At 29.7% G+C, this 17,941-nt stretch overlaps 1 protein-coding gene across 1 annotated transcript; it reads right to left on the bottom strand.

Moving 5' to 3' along the window:
* Positions 1 to 2,702: 2,702 nt before the first annotated feature.
* LOC122579658 (glutaredoxin-C6) lies at positions 2,703 to 3,474 on the bottom strand. The gene has a single exon (XM_043751873.1). The coding sequence runs from the start codon at positions 3,356 to 3,358 to the stop codon at positions 2,942 to 2,944; it is 417 nt and encodes a 138-aa protein (XP_043607808.1). The 5' UTR covers positions 3,359 to 3,474; the 3' UTR covers positions 2,703 to 2,941.
* Positions 3,475 to 17,941: the final 14,467 nt, after the last annotated feature.

A 17,941-nucleotide genomic window follows, 5' to 3' on the forward strand; every position in this document is an offset into this window, starting at 1 on the left:
TCGATTGTCTTCTTGGCTTTATTTGGGGAAAAAATCATTCGTATATCTTAAGGGTGGTTGTATATGTTGGTTGTGTAACAAGGGTATTGTAACCCTAATTTTAGCTGATGAATCTATAACATTGATTCAAATACCAAAATTACTTTAAAAACTTGTCTGCCAACATTACAGTGTTTGGTGGCGAACTTGCCATACATTGGGACTATAATTTATTGGTAATGGATGAAGAGAGATTTTGGACCAAATTCTCCCTCAATAGACTCGGAGAATATATATCAACTGGTAACATGCGCGAAACCCTGATTTTTGATAATGAAAATGGGAAAGTGTAAGTGTCATGCATGTTACCATCTGATATATATTCCCCAAGTCTATATATTGAGGGGAAATTTGGTCCAACATATGTATTCATCCACCACCCACAAATTATAGTCCAAATGTATAGCAAGTTTGCCACTACTCTATAATGTTGGCATACATGTTTTTAAAGTGATCTAGTACTTTAATCAATGTTATAGACTCATCAGCTAAATTTTAGGGTTACAATACCCTTGTTACACACCCAACATATACACCCGCCACTAAGATAAACGAATGATTGTTTTCACCAAATAAAGACAAATGGGCAATCCATAATTTGGACCCAACTATTAGTTTGAAAGTTATAAAGACAGACATGAGAGGTCGCTAGACCAGGATTGGGAAAGATCTTGATCACCTTGCAATCATCAGAATAAAAACCTAAGCCATGTGCACTTTAATTGATGCAATGGGCCATAACCACGTCGTGACAGTTGTATAGACTTACTGGTTGTTCAGTTTACAAGCACCAAATTTTCATGGTTGTTCAGCCCATTACATGAACCGTGGAACTGTATATTAACATCTAAGTCAATCAGAAGTTTAGTTGGCGTTATCAGCACTTCATTGTGATCGATTGGGTGTGATAACAATGGATTACACTTAGGGTCTTGGGTGCATTGATTGGTTATGGTGCTGAACAAGAGATAAGTACGTTAGAGGGGTTATGCTTTTCGATGAATTTATGGCTGGTGAGTAACGACAGCAACGACTTACATACGCTTCTGAAACAACCTACTAATTTGGCTGGGAGACAACGTAGGATTTCTAATTGGATCTATGGTGGAAGAGACATGACGACAATTTAGGGTTTGTTTCAATAGAGATGAAAAGGGTTTATGATGAAAAACAAAAGGGTGATAAATCATTATACTTCTTTTTATCCTTGGGTTGGATATGATAATATTATTGGGCTATAAAATTTCCGTTGGGCTTTACAACGTTTGTGTCTCCCAGCTTCAATTCCTCATTTCCTTAGTGTATACCTTTTATAGAGATCAACGTTTAAGTCGTTGGTATAGTTGTTGAATTAGTTCGTTCGCCTTCATCATTCCATGAATATGAATATCACTGTATCTATTCTATTTTTTTAAATAAAAAGATGGACGAATTTAAGCGACACAAGGTTGAATCCAGTAGATCGTGACAACAATGCAACTCTGTGTATCAAATTATTATTCACTTAAAACTGCTTTTATATATTTATTTATTTTACACATCAATTAAGCTTTTCTGTAGCTTTCTACTCGCGCGTAAGCAATATTTTAAAAGGATTTCATCGACGCTTAGTTGCAAGTTGGAATTTTGCACTTGTATTTTATATTTTTATTTACCTGTCGTGAAGAAAAGGTCATCTAAAGTTGACCAAAGTAAATTGATTTAAGACAACAATATTAAAAAGGAAAAGTAAAGATGGTGTTATCATATATTTAAGTCGGGTGAAATCTCTTTCACATACTAATTATTTAATTCATAAATGTTTAATAAATAAATAATGACCCCATATTTTTTATGAATTAAAAAATTAATATGTGAGAGGGATTTCACCTTAACCTAAGTGCCTAAGAATATCAGCTGCCCTTCCCCATATTAAAATGTACAAAATGACAAGCTGCAGGGAGAAACTTCCATAAAGGGATGGAGGAACAAGGCGGGGAACCACAATTAGTAAAAAAGAAAAACAAAACCAAAACAAATAGTCAAATGCTATTAAACACACATTATTGTACATCCATATTGTACTTATGCTTATTATAATATACGAGTAACGGCCGTTTTTTTTTTTTTTTTCATTAGGTACTTAATGTATTAAATAACTAAATGTATAAATAATGAATGCATAAATAATGTATGAATGTATTAAGTAAAAAATAAGTAATTAATGGTTATTTTTGTTTACTAAGTAAAAAAAAAGAAATTTGACTGAATTCATTAAATATTTAAACATTAATAAGCCTATTAAGTAAAAAAAGAACGAGGCCTAAGTGATATAATATACGAATAACACTGTATAAGTTAAGACGGTGAGAAAGACTATTTAAGATCCGCTTAATGTCGAGACCCTATCATTGTGCGATTAACGCACATCATATACATCTGAGGTAAAATTTACTTGTCAAAATAATACGAACACTGTACTAGTTTTTATATTTTATAGAAAATGTTACGATTTGTTTATATATAGCTTTTAAAGCAATGGGAAATGGTAATAAAATACCCCATTTGCATAACATGCAAATCGAGGGTCGATATTTCACCGCTGACTTCAACACAAAAAGACAAAACCAATTCATAACTTGTACTTTCTGCCTACATTAGTGTACCATAAATTACACCAACAATAATGATAAAATCCAACTTAATAAATTATGCATTTTTTACAATTAGAAAATGAAATTCATACAGTCCTAAATGTCCATAAAAATTAAGAAAAAATTACAAAAAAGTAAATTTAGAAAAGAGAAAAAAAACACAATTATATATATCAATAATAGAATTACCATAATCCCCCCTAGTGTTTTGGGGTTTGTCATGAAATAAGACGGATTATATCTCGTCCTCGTCCTCGTCGTTGTTGGTGTTACAAAACAAGAACGCCAGCACCAACAAGTTTGGGAGCAAGGTGACCACTCAAATGAAGTCCGACAAGGCTTTCCAACCCACCGACACGTTCTCCGCCAATAAAAACAGCCGGGGCGACGGTCTCAGCGGCGGCGGCGTCGTTTTGAGAAGCGGAAAGTGCACCGATCTCATCCTCTTCTAACTCAATAACAGTTGGGTGAACACCGAGTGAAGAAAACAAGCGTTTCATGACATGACACATGCAGCAAGATGACCTGCTGAATATAATAACTGGGTTTTCAGTTATTAGTCTTTGGATGCGCATTTCTGTCGATTCTGAGATGTCGATTGCGAGAGGTGAGTTGGTTGTGGGTGTGAGTTCTAGACGGACACCACCGTCTGATCGGAGACGGTAGCCGCCGTGAACGCCTTGCATATTTTTAGAGAGAAAATAAGATTGATATATGTGATGTGTCAACTAACGGTGATTGATGAGTTTGGTGTGTGGTGTGTAATGATCAAGAGAGTGATTTGATTTTATATATACATGTGTGTGTATATATATATATAAACAAGGGAATGAGAAATGAGAGAGATTGTGGGGGTGGTGGTGAAAAAAGAAAAAGGAGGTGATTCATTACATCATCAAAGTAAACGTATTACGTAGACTCTACGCTTTCCAATACCTTTTACCTCGATTGTGTGTTCTACACGCGCTTGTCCCTTTCTCTTGAAGGCATTCCATAGTCTATTGATTTATACTTCTTTATTATATTTACCTCCCTGCAAATAAAAAATATTACTCAAATGCTACCTATAAAAATATTACTCGTAAATTGTTTTCAATAAATACTCATTATGGAAACAGTTTTTATAAATTATTAAATTTGCCCTTAATAAATTAATTTACACTCTAAACCCTTATTTTAGTCATTCTCTTTTTAATATTCCACTATCATCTTTACATCAATTTACATCACTTGACGCTATCACTACCACCAATAATACTATCACCAATAACACTAAATCATCGTCCCCGCCACCGCCTCCGCAATGCTTGAGTACCATGCTCATACTAATTTACAATCTTGTCGATATATCACTCCCCTTTTATATCCTACGAGTCCTGGTAATCGTACGATGTATGATAGCTATATAGATTGTATAATGAAAGAATTCGAATATGCCAGTATGAAATAAATTGTGGTTAAAGTAAAACTATGATCGAAGCTAAATTTTAATAAACAGTCTTAATAAATATAATATATATTTAGTTAGAGTTTTGGATTTATACCTTAAATTGATAAAATCACATCAAAATCTCTTTTAAATTAAAACAAATAAATTAAAAGAACATGTATCGATCAAGGATTACGACACGTGTTATCTCAATCTTGTTTTAGTGTATTGGTAAATATTTAATATTCATAAAGTTAACTTGTTTAGATAATAAATAATATATTTTAACATAATATATATGGTAAGTAAATAAATAACATAATAATATATAAAAAAATATATTATTTATTTGATTACTATATATATAATAGATACAAATAAGGATATAAGACTAAAAGGTATAAGTGTCGATTAAATAAAACGTCATGTGTTGTTCAATAGATACCATAATATTGTTTAGTTTATTGGTATATAATACTAATACCCGTAAGTCATACATATAAGTTATCGCCATGATATAGATGATTGTACATCTTATATATTTGACAAATAAAATATAATGAAAATCACAAAGACCATGAACCTTCATAAAACAATGATCGATGGGAAGTTGATTATTGAGTTAGGTTAATATAAAAACTCAAAGTCAGAGAAAACAATGTTGAGGCTTGAACATACATATACGTAGCAAGAAACAAAATTACAGCATGATATAAATTGAAACTAAAATTAAACATTATCAGGGAATAATATGCTTGAGATCAATAAAATACTCCGTATACATAGTACGAAACTACGAATAATATATAAATTTAGCACCAAACGTACGCAATAGGAATAAAGGTTTGGATATGAATTATTAGATCGATATATGATATGATATATTTATATAGAGAATATTTATATAGAGAAGTAATTAGTTTCGACTGTTTCGTATTAGGAGATTAATAAAAAATCATATTAATAAAGTTATTTGATAATTCTAGGTAACTAAATATATGTAAATAATATTAAAGATGACACATGTCGTTTAATAAAAACGTCATGTGTCGTCTAAAGGAAACTTTAATCCTGTTTTAGTTTATTGGTAGATGTTAAATTTGAAATATAAATTATTATCAGGCTTTGAATCATTTTTTAACACAAACACATATATATATAATTATAAAACAGTAAACATGTTTATTTTTAACCACATCATTGTTTTTGATTTGAAAGGAAATTGAAATTATAAAATGATGCATGAATCATGAATGTTTGATAAATGAATTTTAAAATCGATTGGAAACACATGGATGATGATGTCATGGTTTAGCTAACTAAGAGCGTGGAAGACAGTTCGAATAAAAGGAGAGTGAGGACCGTTAATCTGGATGAGCGAGTGGGGTCAGAAATACCGGAGTTTTGCTGGGTAAAAATTTGACGTTAAAACCGATCACATGGGTAAGGGTGGGATCCACTCATAAATGGCTTATGACGTCATCTTGACTTCTAACGTGGAAACGGCAGCAAAAGTTTTCCCATAGCTTACATCACCTCCCAGTGAATGCCAAACCAACACCACTTTACCATACCGAAAGTCCAGTGTGTCACAGTAACTCAGTAATTTAACATATTAAAATTCCATAATAGGGATAACACTCGCGTGCATAATTATCGACTCGGTATTTATGACTCGACCTGAAATCTAATTTTTGATTCGTGAACCGAAATGTAACTCAAATCTTAAGAGTCAAGATATTTGATAATATATAATTTTATAATAATATATAAGTTTTTATTGTATTATTAAAATAAAATCAAATTTGAAAGCATATAAAAAAGTTATGTTTATAAAAAAACTAAAAATAAAAAAAATTATTTTTGTGACTCGTGACTCGGAGTATGACTCGTACCGGCTCGCAAAACAAAACACGAGTCATGCTACGAGTTTGGAGCAAAACGAGTCATCCACCAAGTCACCTTGTTTTTACTTGATTTTGACTCGACTCGTGACTCGTACGAGTTTGATAACTATGCTTGCATGGAATGAGTGCAGATGTCATTTTCCTTTTATCATGTTCGCAAGTTTTTCTTGATCCGTTAATTCGCAAGTTTTTCTTGATCCGTCAATTCGTAAATATTCACCAAAATGGGTTAATATTTAATTTATGTTCATATCCGTGCTTATACAAGCTCACGGATAAATTCACATATTATATTTATTGAAAATCTAGAGTATGACTATAATAAAATTAAAAACAACAACAATTACGTAAAAATAAATGAACAACTATCTACTTTTTAATTCTATATCACCTCAAAAGTCTAATATTAACCTTGACACTAAAAGAATGCACACCAAAAAAAGATCAAACCGTCATTGGGGTCTAGTGGTCACACGGTTTTTCACAATGTGATTTTTTTTTGGGGTCTCAAGTTCGAATTCTGTCACATGTAAATATATGGTGATAAGGCCTTAACAATGCTAAACTCATTAGGGTATTGTCAGGAGTCAAACCAACATGGGCGCATCCATGTGCGGGATGTTAGCCATTTATATATCCGTTACTGCTTTAAAAAATCAATTTAAAAAAAAAAATCCAACCATTCAAGGATTACACGGCTGTAGCAAATGTGTGATGTCATTAACAATGTTATGCAAATAGGAATTGAATTTTGGAAACATAATCAATAGGCTATAAAATAGGAATCAGACATATGAGCGGACTAAAATTTTAAAGTAAAAGTATTTAATAGTTTTTTAAAATATATTTAGAGTATATTAAATTTTATTACATGTATATCTTTTATTATACTAAATTACAGTTGCTCTAATAACTTATCGACCAATCATAGCTCTCGATTTCTTAATGTTGACTTTTGTTTTCAATTTTGACTTTAATTTACACTTTTTTGTTTTTTCCATAACAAATTTACGCTTTTTACCCAATAATTTGGATATAATAAATAAATAATAATAACTAATATATATCCGATAGAATAATAGCTGATACTTATCCAATAAAATTCCAATAATACGTTATATCATATATATAATTAATTAGTTAATTAACAATAAATTAAATTTAATGTAAATATATCAAGATTTTAATAGTAATTGTACTATTAAAATATTAATAGAGACAGTTGAACTTATGACTTATTAACTAATTATATCGATCGATTTCATCAAATTTATTCTCGATAATATCACCATTTAGTCTTTACATAATTTTATTTAATTAATAAAAAACAAATAAGTAAATAACTATTTTTACAATGTTATTAAAATTGGTTTCTATCTACAAAGTCCGACATTCACACAAGAACAATTGTACATCGCACTATCTCGAGTTAAGTCGAGAAGGGGCTTTAAGGTGTTAATATGTGACAAAGATGGAAAGACAAAAGACATTACAACAAATTTTGTCTATAAAAAAGTCTTTCAACTGATGAAGCAGGGTATATGCTTCCAATGTTTTTTTTATTACATTAGTTTCTTTCTATTAACTTAACATTCTTGGCATTTGAATTAAACACATAATATCTACATATATCTTCAACTTTGAACTTATAAGTTTTTATGAGTTACATCTATTAATATATAATATTAATAATGTCGTAAGTCTCGTGTCCAGTGTTGGACACGGGTCTAAAATCTAGTAATATACTAAAAAACAATTGACCTAATAGCTTTTTAACTAATGATAGAGCTCAATTTGATAAAATCTAATCTTATTAATTATTTAAATATCTTATTATTAGTGTTATATATATTAAGTAATTAATATTAACAAAGTTGTAAGTTCCATACGTATCAATATTTGTTAATCATCTTAGAGTTGGATACAAATATTTATATTTTATTCTTTATCTATATTTGTTAACATTTATATGTATTAATCTTGATAAATATAAATTTGTATATATATATAAGATATGTATACTTTTCTTAATCTTCTTTTTATTATTATGCTAAAACATAGTGACTTATTGATCAATCACATCGCTCGATTTCATCAAATTGACTTTCACTTATTAATCTTGATAAATATAAATTTAGTTATATATATATATATAAGATACGTGTACTTTTCTTAATCTTCTTTTTATTATTATGTTAAAGCATACTGACTTATTGACCAATTACATCGCTAGATTGAATTAAAATGACTTTCGCTTATGTCATCATATTCTTAATAATCATTATCCAAATATATTATTATATTAGTATTTATATCTATATTAATATTTATATAAAAAGTTTTATTAATTTACATTTTTTTCATCAATAACTTACACATTTTAGCCATAAATAATTAATTTATATTTATTTCAATATTTAGTGATCAACAAATGTTGTCTATAAAGAAGTATTGCAAAAAATGATCCACGATATATTTTCTTCTCACCTTTTTAGGTATATTTTTAAACTTGAGGATTAATATTATTTTCATAATATCATAAATCTCCCGTGTATTTACACGGTCTAAAATCTAATATAAATTTTATATAAAATTAATTATATAGTTTGTGAGTTTGATGGGTTATTCTATGGATATATCCACGGGCCTCACTTAAGATAATCACGGGTTCACGGGACGTATATATCCATGATGGATATAATATACCCATTACTCGTTTGCGACCTGTAAACGATTACAAATTTATACCCGTCATGTATCAACGGGTAAAATTTATTAAAATGATCCGTCCATGACGAATGGGTATCCACGGATTATGAGTTTTTAACCGTTCATTGCCATCCCTAAATTCCAATTTGACATTACCAATTTATCGCATATATTTAATTATTATGCAAAAATACATTATAGTAAATAAAAAATATTATTGTTAAAATATACAAATACACATAGATAAAATATTCATTCAAATTTAAAATTTACAAATTCGACTTTTTAGTCTTTAAACCTAACTTGTAAACAATTGAATGTTTTAGTGTTTATAAAACAAAAATAAAAAGAAAATGTGAAGGTTATTATTAGTATCATATTTACATGCATGATACTTTGTACACTACAAATCATATTTTAAATTTTTGCATAATAAAATATAAATTTGAATTTACAAAAATAATTTCATCCCTAATGACTATCATTGATAAAACCTTAGAAAAAACTATAAACTTTCTTTTTTTAAAAAAAAATTATAAAACCAATTCTTAAACTTTTCTTATACGATCATATATCATTATTTCATATACGTTAATAACAGATAATCTTTTAACTATTTGATAATACTATGATTTTCAAAAACTAATATCTTATGGATTTTGAGAACGCTAACCATTCATTTTATGAAATAATTATTCATTAAGAGCATATGATATTATGATTCTAAGGTGGAAAGGTGTAGTCGGCAAAAAATATCGATAAAAAACATCAGCTAGTATTAGTTCATTGACAATCTTATACCACATTCATTGGTTAGTTTTGACAAATTTAATCGGCAAGTTTTGGCAAGGTATATCGGTTAGTTTTGGCCGATGCTAGTCGTCAGGAGCATCTTTGGTGACCTTTTTTTTTGTTTTCTGATGAAATTGAATGTTTTTGGTAACAAATTGACATATTGGCAGAAAAAAATTTATACCATACAATTTGGCTAGTTTTGACAAGATTTAGCAAGTTTTTAGCATATACACATATTTTTCTCCTATTGGCTAGATTTTAACTAAAACTTGCTAATTTGTCACAAACTTGTCACTACATCTTGCCCCTAAGTTCTGAGTAAAATAACACAGTGCAACATGTGAAGTTGATGAGTCGGAGTTAAAAAGTTGGATGAATTATACTGGGTATACTAAATTTTCCTTTTAGTAGTTGGCAGTGACGTCAGTAGCTAATTAGCGCCCCACTGACACGTGGCACTTTCTTTATCCCTCCCTTGGTCGTGGAGATTTTGGACCGGTGGGTCTTGTAAACCATAAAATAAAAAGTATACTAATGACTAATTCATTAATGATGCACCCATCACTTAGGAATATCATTATCACTTATTCTATTATTATTTCCTTCTTAACTAAAACTTAAAACTTATGTTACGGAGTGAGTATTATAAATATATTTTTTTCCTTTTATTATTACACTTCTTTCATCCGTTTTGTCACACCGATAACTTTCTTACCGGCCCTAGCTATTACTTTCATGTACCTAAAATGATAGTACATATTCACATATATATTAGGTTGATAAGGTTGATAGCCCATTTACAAAAGAAAGTCCTCTCAATCAAGGCTTGTATTCAAGAAAACCCGAGTTCTAGTTTTAAGGAGACAATGTTTACCCTTTATAATTATCTAGGTATTGGTCAGAGAGCTCTCTAACATGGACCCGATTAAGACAACATATTGTAGACCTCTTGTTTTGATATTCGATCCATACCTATATAAAAAACCCATATTGATAGGTTTGGTGTCCAGAGAGTATCAAATATATTTTTTAATAGTATGATTATTTCCTTTATAAAGTATTTAATTTGAAACTACTGCTGCTTCAAAGCTAGCATTACAAAAAATTTATAAGGATTAAACAAGAAACAATAATAATGAAAAAAAATATAAGTTTGGATCTAAAAATTTCGTGTGAGATCGAAGCATGTAAAGACAACCATGGGATATAAAAAGCAATTTTCAAAAGGAAAGAGTAGTGAAAATTAACTTAAACAACTAGATTATTGTCCAAAATATATTCAATTCCGGATAAAGCATGATTAGGGAAGAGTGGAAGACACTCGATCGACTAGGGGCATTATATTGCACCCGGCCTAAACCCGTTGCAAGTTTCATCATCAACCAAAATATTAACTCAAAACTTATATTAAGTATTGCATATCATCTAATATTCATCTGCATAAGAAGGGTTATTTAATAATAAAAAAAACACGAAAATAATTACGGACCACATATTTTTCTCATCTTTATTTCTCTTTAATTAAACGAACATGGTAACCGTGCAATGCGGCGGCGGTGATGGAAAAGACAGTCTAGTGGTGTCGGTGGTGGTACTATTGGTGGTGGTAGTGTCAAGTGGTGTAGGTGAAAATTTTTAGAAGATAAGGGCTTAAAGTGTTAAGTATTAAAATAAAGGTTTATGGTGTAAATTAATTCATTAAGGACAAAGTTGGTAATTTATAAAACTCTTTCCATAGTGCGTTTTTATTAAGGGACAATTTAGTAATTTCGTATATGACATATGAGTAACTATTTCTATTTTGAGGGGGGTGCATAATCTTTATAAAGGAGTATAGATAAGAAAATTCATCCAAATCATTCAAAATTCTTTATCTCACAAACCATAGATCGTTAGGTGAAAAACAAAGTATGGGTAGTCTTAAAATTTCGTTATCTTTTATTAGAGATGCAATTCGACATACTTTTGACAACCTTTTAATTTTTGTTTTTTCCCCCTTGTACTTGTATACCTACATATGGGTAGGATCTTTGTTTTTACATGTAAATTAGTAAATAACCATTTGTACACAACAATGAAGGTTAAGGGCGGAGCTCATCAATCCATGGCGAAGCCATGGTGGCCAAGGGCGGAGCCCGTCAGTCCATGGCGGAGCCATAGCAGCTAAGGGCGAACCCTGTTAGGTAGATCACCCCTATGACTTATCACCCTATATGACCTATCACCCTCAATGACCTATCAGCCCCACCAGCTACCCTTTATGAATATCCTTAAGGGCGAAACCCGTTCCAAATCACAGTTTTCGTCCAACCTACACATGTGTAGGTTATGTGTAATAATAAAAAAGAAAACAAAAATTAAATATCGTGAAAAGTATATCAAATTGCATCTCAATGAAAGAGGATGAAATTTTAAGACTAACCATATTTTTTTTTCATCTAACGATTTACGATTTGTGAAATAAAATATTTTAAATGATTTGGATGGATTTTCTTATATAATTGAAGAGAGAAAGACATGGAAAATATGTAGTCCAGAATTATTCTCGCATTCCTTTTTGTTTGTGAGTTATTAAAATAACTCACCTTATTATCTCTAATAATATATCTACCAACGTTATATTGATTCTATCTCTACTCGATCTATTCATTATTTGTGTAAATATTATGCACCATATATGCTACCTATTCCAAGAGCAATGGATTTGGTAATTCACAGATCTTAATTAATTGACAAACAAAATAACTATGATCTTTTGCTAATTAATATGCACTGTATGAAACTTTTGTTTATCTTGTTTTCACTTACAAGTTACAACTAGTCGAAAGAAAATAACAGTGACATTTTCATTTTATTTTTACCATAACAAGTTTTTCTGTTCTCTTCTCTAATATTTTAACCTAAGTGAGTCAATAATGTAGAGTTAATTAATGAATGAATTTGTAGTAGTTGTACTATAATAATAATACTCGTAGCAAATTTGACGTAACGGGCAAGTCACATCATATCATATCGATCATATAATTCTGATGTATATTTCTTGTTAAATTAGAGGCAATAAAAAATAGTGTACTTTTTATGTCATAAACTCCTAACCGTTGGTTGATTACAAGGAAAACTTATAAAATAGAATCGAAGTGTAAATAAACAGTAGTTCTAATAAAACGAATTACCCAAAAATGACGACACTGTTTTAATATATACATGTATGTGGGCGCATAGGACATGGTTTTAATTAGATTAATTAGCGTATGTGGGACATTATTGGACCATACTTATGAATAATGATAGAAAACTACGTATTTTATTAATAAAGTTGCAACAATTTAAATACTACGGAGTGTTTACGTACGACTGCTAGCTTTTGATTAATTATTATCATATATAAACATATATTATTCGTTAATATTAATTTATTATTGCGAGAGGGACTTGAAAGCTTTTTCCAAATGAAGCTAAAAACGATGTGATGGGAGATGCCAATATGAGGGGAAGCCTTCAAACCACACTTCTTGTCAAATTCTCCTTTTCCTTTTCCCACCTTTTTTTTTTCACCTTTGCCTTTTTCCTCCATCATGACATCATCTACAATTTCGCCTTCAATTAATTTTACTATAATTATTTGATTCATTCATTGTCTTACGTCTGTGTATGCGTACACTCATATATATTAACATAACTAATCCTTCAACTATGTCTTATACTCTTTTGCATCTCGTCAATTTTGTTATCACATCCATAATTAATTCAATTCATACACCGGCATGAAGCAAGGCTTCTTCATATACAATGAGTCAAGACACTAAGTATATCTTCTACACTAATTTTATGTAAGCAAAATGTTATATGTTAGCACCAAAGACCACTCTAAATTTAGTGTGCAAATATATTAAGGTAACATTAGTGAATTACACAAAGAACATATTATGATCAGGATACATGCGTAGTTGACCAATCGATTTAGCGTGCAAGTAAATTTTCTCTTCTGATCTCATCATTCAATTTAGTGTAACATTATGATCAGGATACGTGGTTGACTAATCAAGGTTTTGAACCAATGATGCAAACGACCTAGCTAGCTAGGGCAAGAAGAACACATTTCAAAATTAGTGTGTTCGTACTTTGGAGCAAAATTTTTTGAGGGCAATATAATTATAGTACATTTAATTATGATAATTTCACCTAAACGTTTAGGGTAAAAATATAACATTAACAAAAAAAATGACCTAACAGCTGGTATGAAATAGTTTCTTTAGCATATATGCATCGAATAAACCTTCTCTCCATATCCCAACATAAATGAATATTGTTGCTTTTTAGGGGTTCTTTAACCTACTTTCCTTGGATCTATGAATGTAGAACGGTGTCACCTCGTAATATTGTAAAGGCATACGATGTACGTGTTTAATTTATCCGCCACTAGTTTCATGTTTCAACAATATTCAAGATTACTAATAATTATTAACTAGATTATTGTCCCGCGTAATACGCGAGAGATTATATTTAATTAATGACATATTATCGTTTCATAATATCGTGAATTGACAAACATAGATAAAAGATTTTGAAATGAATTAATTAATAATATGAGCAAAAGTTGTAAATTAATATGTTGCTCAAATGAGTTAATTTATAAATAAACAAAGTTTCATTAAACAATATTACATTTACAATCAAAGTTGAGATATGTCTCTATATACAGAAAAGAAAAAACATGAAATTTCATGACTTTATCTCTACTACATTATAAAACATTTGTTCTCTACAAAATTTTCAACTTTTCACCAATGTACACATACTAATGCATAATGTACAATACATCTATATACATCTCAACCACTCATTTTTTACTTTTCTCAATTTTCAACCACTCATTTATTTCTCTCTTCCACTAAGTAGTTAATTAATAAAATAGCGGTGTAGTGGTCAAGGTACGATATATGATATATTGGTTATAGCGGTGAGATGTAGCTAGCGGTAATTAAAATATTATGCAATATCTATATCTATATATATATATATATAATACTTAATATTTAATAAAAATATCAATTAATACTTTATACTTAATAGAAATATCAAAAGTAAAGCTTAAAAATGTCAATATTTGAAACGTTAGTGTTAATACTTGCAAAATTTAGTGTTTCTTTCAAGTTTGGGCAAAAAAAAAAACGTTATAGCACCACTATTTTACCACTTTTTGGACCGCTGTAGCACCGATATTGGTAAAGTGCGCCGATAATAGCTGGACCGCTATTTTGACTGCTATTTTGCTTGAGGACCGCTAACCATTATAGCATCGATATAGCACATCTATGACAACGCTATTGATGACATAGCTCATCCATAAATCATTTTATTCCTCTAAATCATTCAAAATATTTTATCTGAAAAATCGTACAACGATAAATTATAAAAATTATATGGGTCTTCTAGAGATGTCATTCATTATATTTTCGACGAATTTTTAAATCCGAGGGCGGGGCCAGTATGGCTAAAGCATTTGACTATCACAATCTATGATATATCACCTCCTATGACCTATCATACACTGTGACCTATCACCTGTGTCATCTTATTTTTTCACCACTATTTAAGAATTCAATTTTAAAAGTTCTTTCTTAAACTTTTAGCGTCAAAAAGTATACTATATGTGCTCATAGTTAAATTTTAAAAAAAAATTTGAAAAAAAACTGCTATATCACCGCTATTTTACCATTCTTTGGACCGATATAGCACCGATATTGGTAAAATAGCGCCGATAATAGCAGGACCGCTACTTGACCACTATTTTGCTTGAGGATCGCTAACTGCTATAGCACCACTATTGATAACATAGTTTCTCCATAAATCATTTTATTTCTCTAACTCATTCAAAATATTTTATCTCAAAAATCGTACATCGATAAATTATAAAAATTATATGGGTTTTCTTAGAGATGTCATTCGTTATAATTTCGGCGAATTTTTAAATCAAAGGGCGGAACCCGTATGGCTAAAACATTTGGCTATCACACTGTATGATATATCACCTTATATGACCTATCACACTCTATGACTTATCACCTCTGCCATCTTATCTTTTCATCTCTAATTAAGAATTCAATTTTGAAAGTTCTTTCTTAAGTTTTCGCCTCAAAAAGTCTACTATATGTGTTCATAGTTAATTTTTTTTAAAAAATTTGAAAGTAATTTTACATCAAATATATTGAGATTTGTAGATTATGTATTTATTGTTAAATTTATAGAATTTTATAATTTTGAATGGTACTATATTAAATGTCATTAACCTCCTATGTATTTGAAAAAACATGCATTAATAAAAACCTTAAAAACTTTAAATAAATTTTTATTTAATAAATTTTCAAAGCTCCAAGTGTGAAAAATTAGCAAAACCTTTTTTTTTTTCCCGTACTGAGTTAAGAGGAAAAAGAAAATCCAAAAACTTTGGTTTTATTTTGGTGAAGTCGACTTCAAACAAAAAGTAAATAAAATATTAAGTTGAATATACAACTTTTTTTGGTATTGAGCTAAGGAAAAAAAAAGTCCAAAAATTTTGGTTTTTCTTTGATGAAGTCGGCGGCAAAAAAAAAAGTAAAAATAAAATATTAAGTTAAGTATACTAAGATTTAATTATACAAACTACAAGGACTAATGTTGTGTTTTTTCAATAATAAATTTGGTAAGGATACAATTATTTTGATCTAAGGGTTGTAACCAAAAGTTTGAATTCATATAACAGTTCTTGTTTATCCATAAAAGAATTTAGGACCTTGTTATATATATATTGGTAGATTATATTAAAATTATTTAGTAAAAAGTGTAAATTTGTGATGGAAAATCAAAAAGTGTAAATTAAGTATAGAGAGGGATTTTTTTGTATAGTTATAAAAAGTATAAGTATTAATATTGTCATTTAATAAAGATGAAATAATTAAATTTGATCTAATGGTTCTAAATCAAAGATGTAATTCATCCAAGGATTCTTATTTGTTTATGAATGAATTTAATATCTTGTTATATATATATTGGTAGATGATAATTGCTAGCTCTCATTTTGCAACATAAAATATATAAAATCTATTTGACTAATAATGAAAGCGAAGCCTAGCTAGTGGAACTGCAATTCACTAAATATATATATAGCAAAATGATGAACTGATCGAAGTGGCCGTTCCAACACCTTCCACTAATCGCACACATAAATAAATTAAAAAATATATATATAGCTAGATAGCTAGATTAGCAAAAACGCATAAAAACATCGATCTATCATATAAATAGTGCTTCAAAACACACATCATGCATATTCTGACTATTCACAGCAAACAATAACTATATATCTGGTGACGTAGTCATATCCTAGCTATATAATTATATATGGCAAAGATAATTGCCGACATATATTCATATTTTTACACACGGTTATTCATTCATAACAAATCCTTTTCCGATACAAGATTAATTCCGATAATGTTAACCACATCTAATAATGTACGTGTTTAGATAATTAAGTACGCGTGACTAGACAAATTCTTTATTTGTATATAGTCATAGTTTCTGAGCTTTGACAAAATAAATTCTTTGGAGGAGTTGAATAAAATTCACATGAACTATAGAAGACCAACAAGGCTTAAGAAAAACAAGCCTTGGATTGTTTTTCCTTTTGTTATTTCAACGTGCAGTGGACCACAAATACAAAGCCCCGGCCATTTAGAATATGAAAAATCAATTAAGATGATGAGGTAAGTTAGCAAAGAGGGAATCTAATAATGAATGAATCTTTAAAGCGCATTGAGGAAATAATAATGATGACAAAAGTAAAAAGAAAAAAAAATGGATTCAAGTTCCTTAATGGGGTGGTTTGATTGATGCACAATCTGTCTTCACTTGGTCTACATCACCCATAAAGACGACCCTTTTTTTTTAATTTTGTTTCCATATTATTCCATTCCTGACCAAAATTAAACATCAACAAAATAATATCAAATTACTTGAGTAACATGAGATATATATAGACAATCATACTTTATTCGAAGGTTGAAAGACCAATTCCAAAACAACCGTACCCCTGCCTGATAAAAGTGTGTAATAAAAATAGGTGGCATGACTGTATCGCTACTACTACTCTAAGGATTTTAGGATGACAAAGCAAGATATATAGTAATTCGGTGGAAAGACTCCTAATTAAAATTAATTTGTCGATCGATGCTCCGTTATTTCATAGCGACGCAACAAGTTGTGCCACAAAGCAAGAATATATGATGTAATCAAGTGGAACAAATTATCATATAAAATACATCATATATATATATATATATATATATATATAGTATTGTACATTTCTATCACTACAACAAATTTATCAATTATTCGGTTCACATTCTATGGAAGTGTATATTTTTTCTTTACAAACATCACATTTAAAA

Source organism: Erigeron canadensis, chromosome 8 (assembly GCF_010389155.1).
Source record: "Erigeron canadensis isolate Cc75 chromosome 8, C_canadensis_v1, whole genome shotgun sequence".
NCBI classification, from domain to species: Eukaryota; Viridiplantae; Streptophyta; class Magnoliopsida; order Asterales; family Asteraceae; genus Erigeron; species Erigeron canadensis.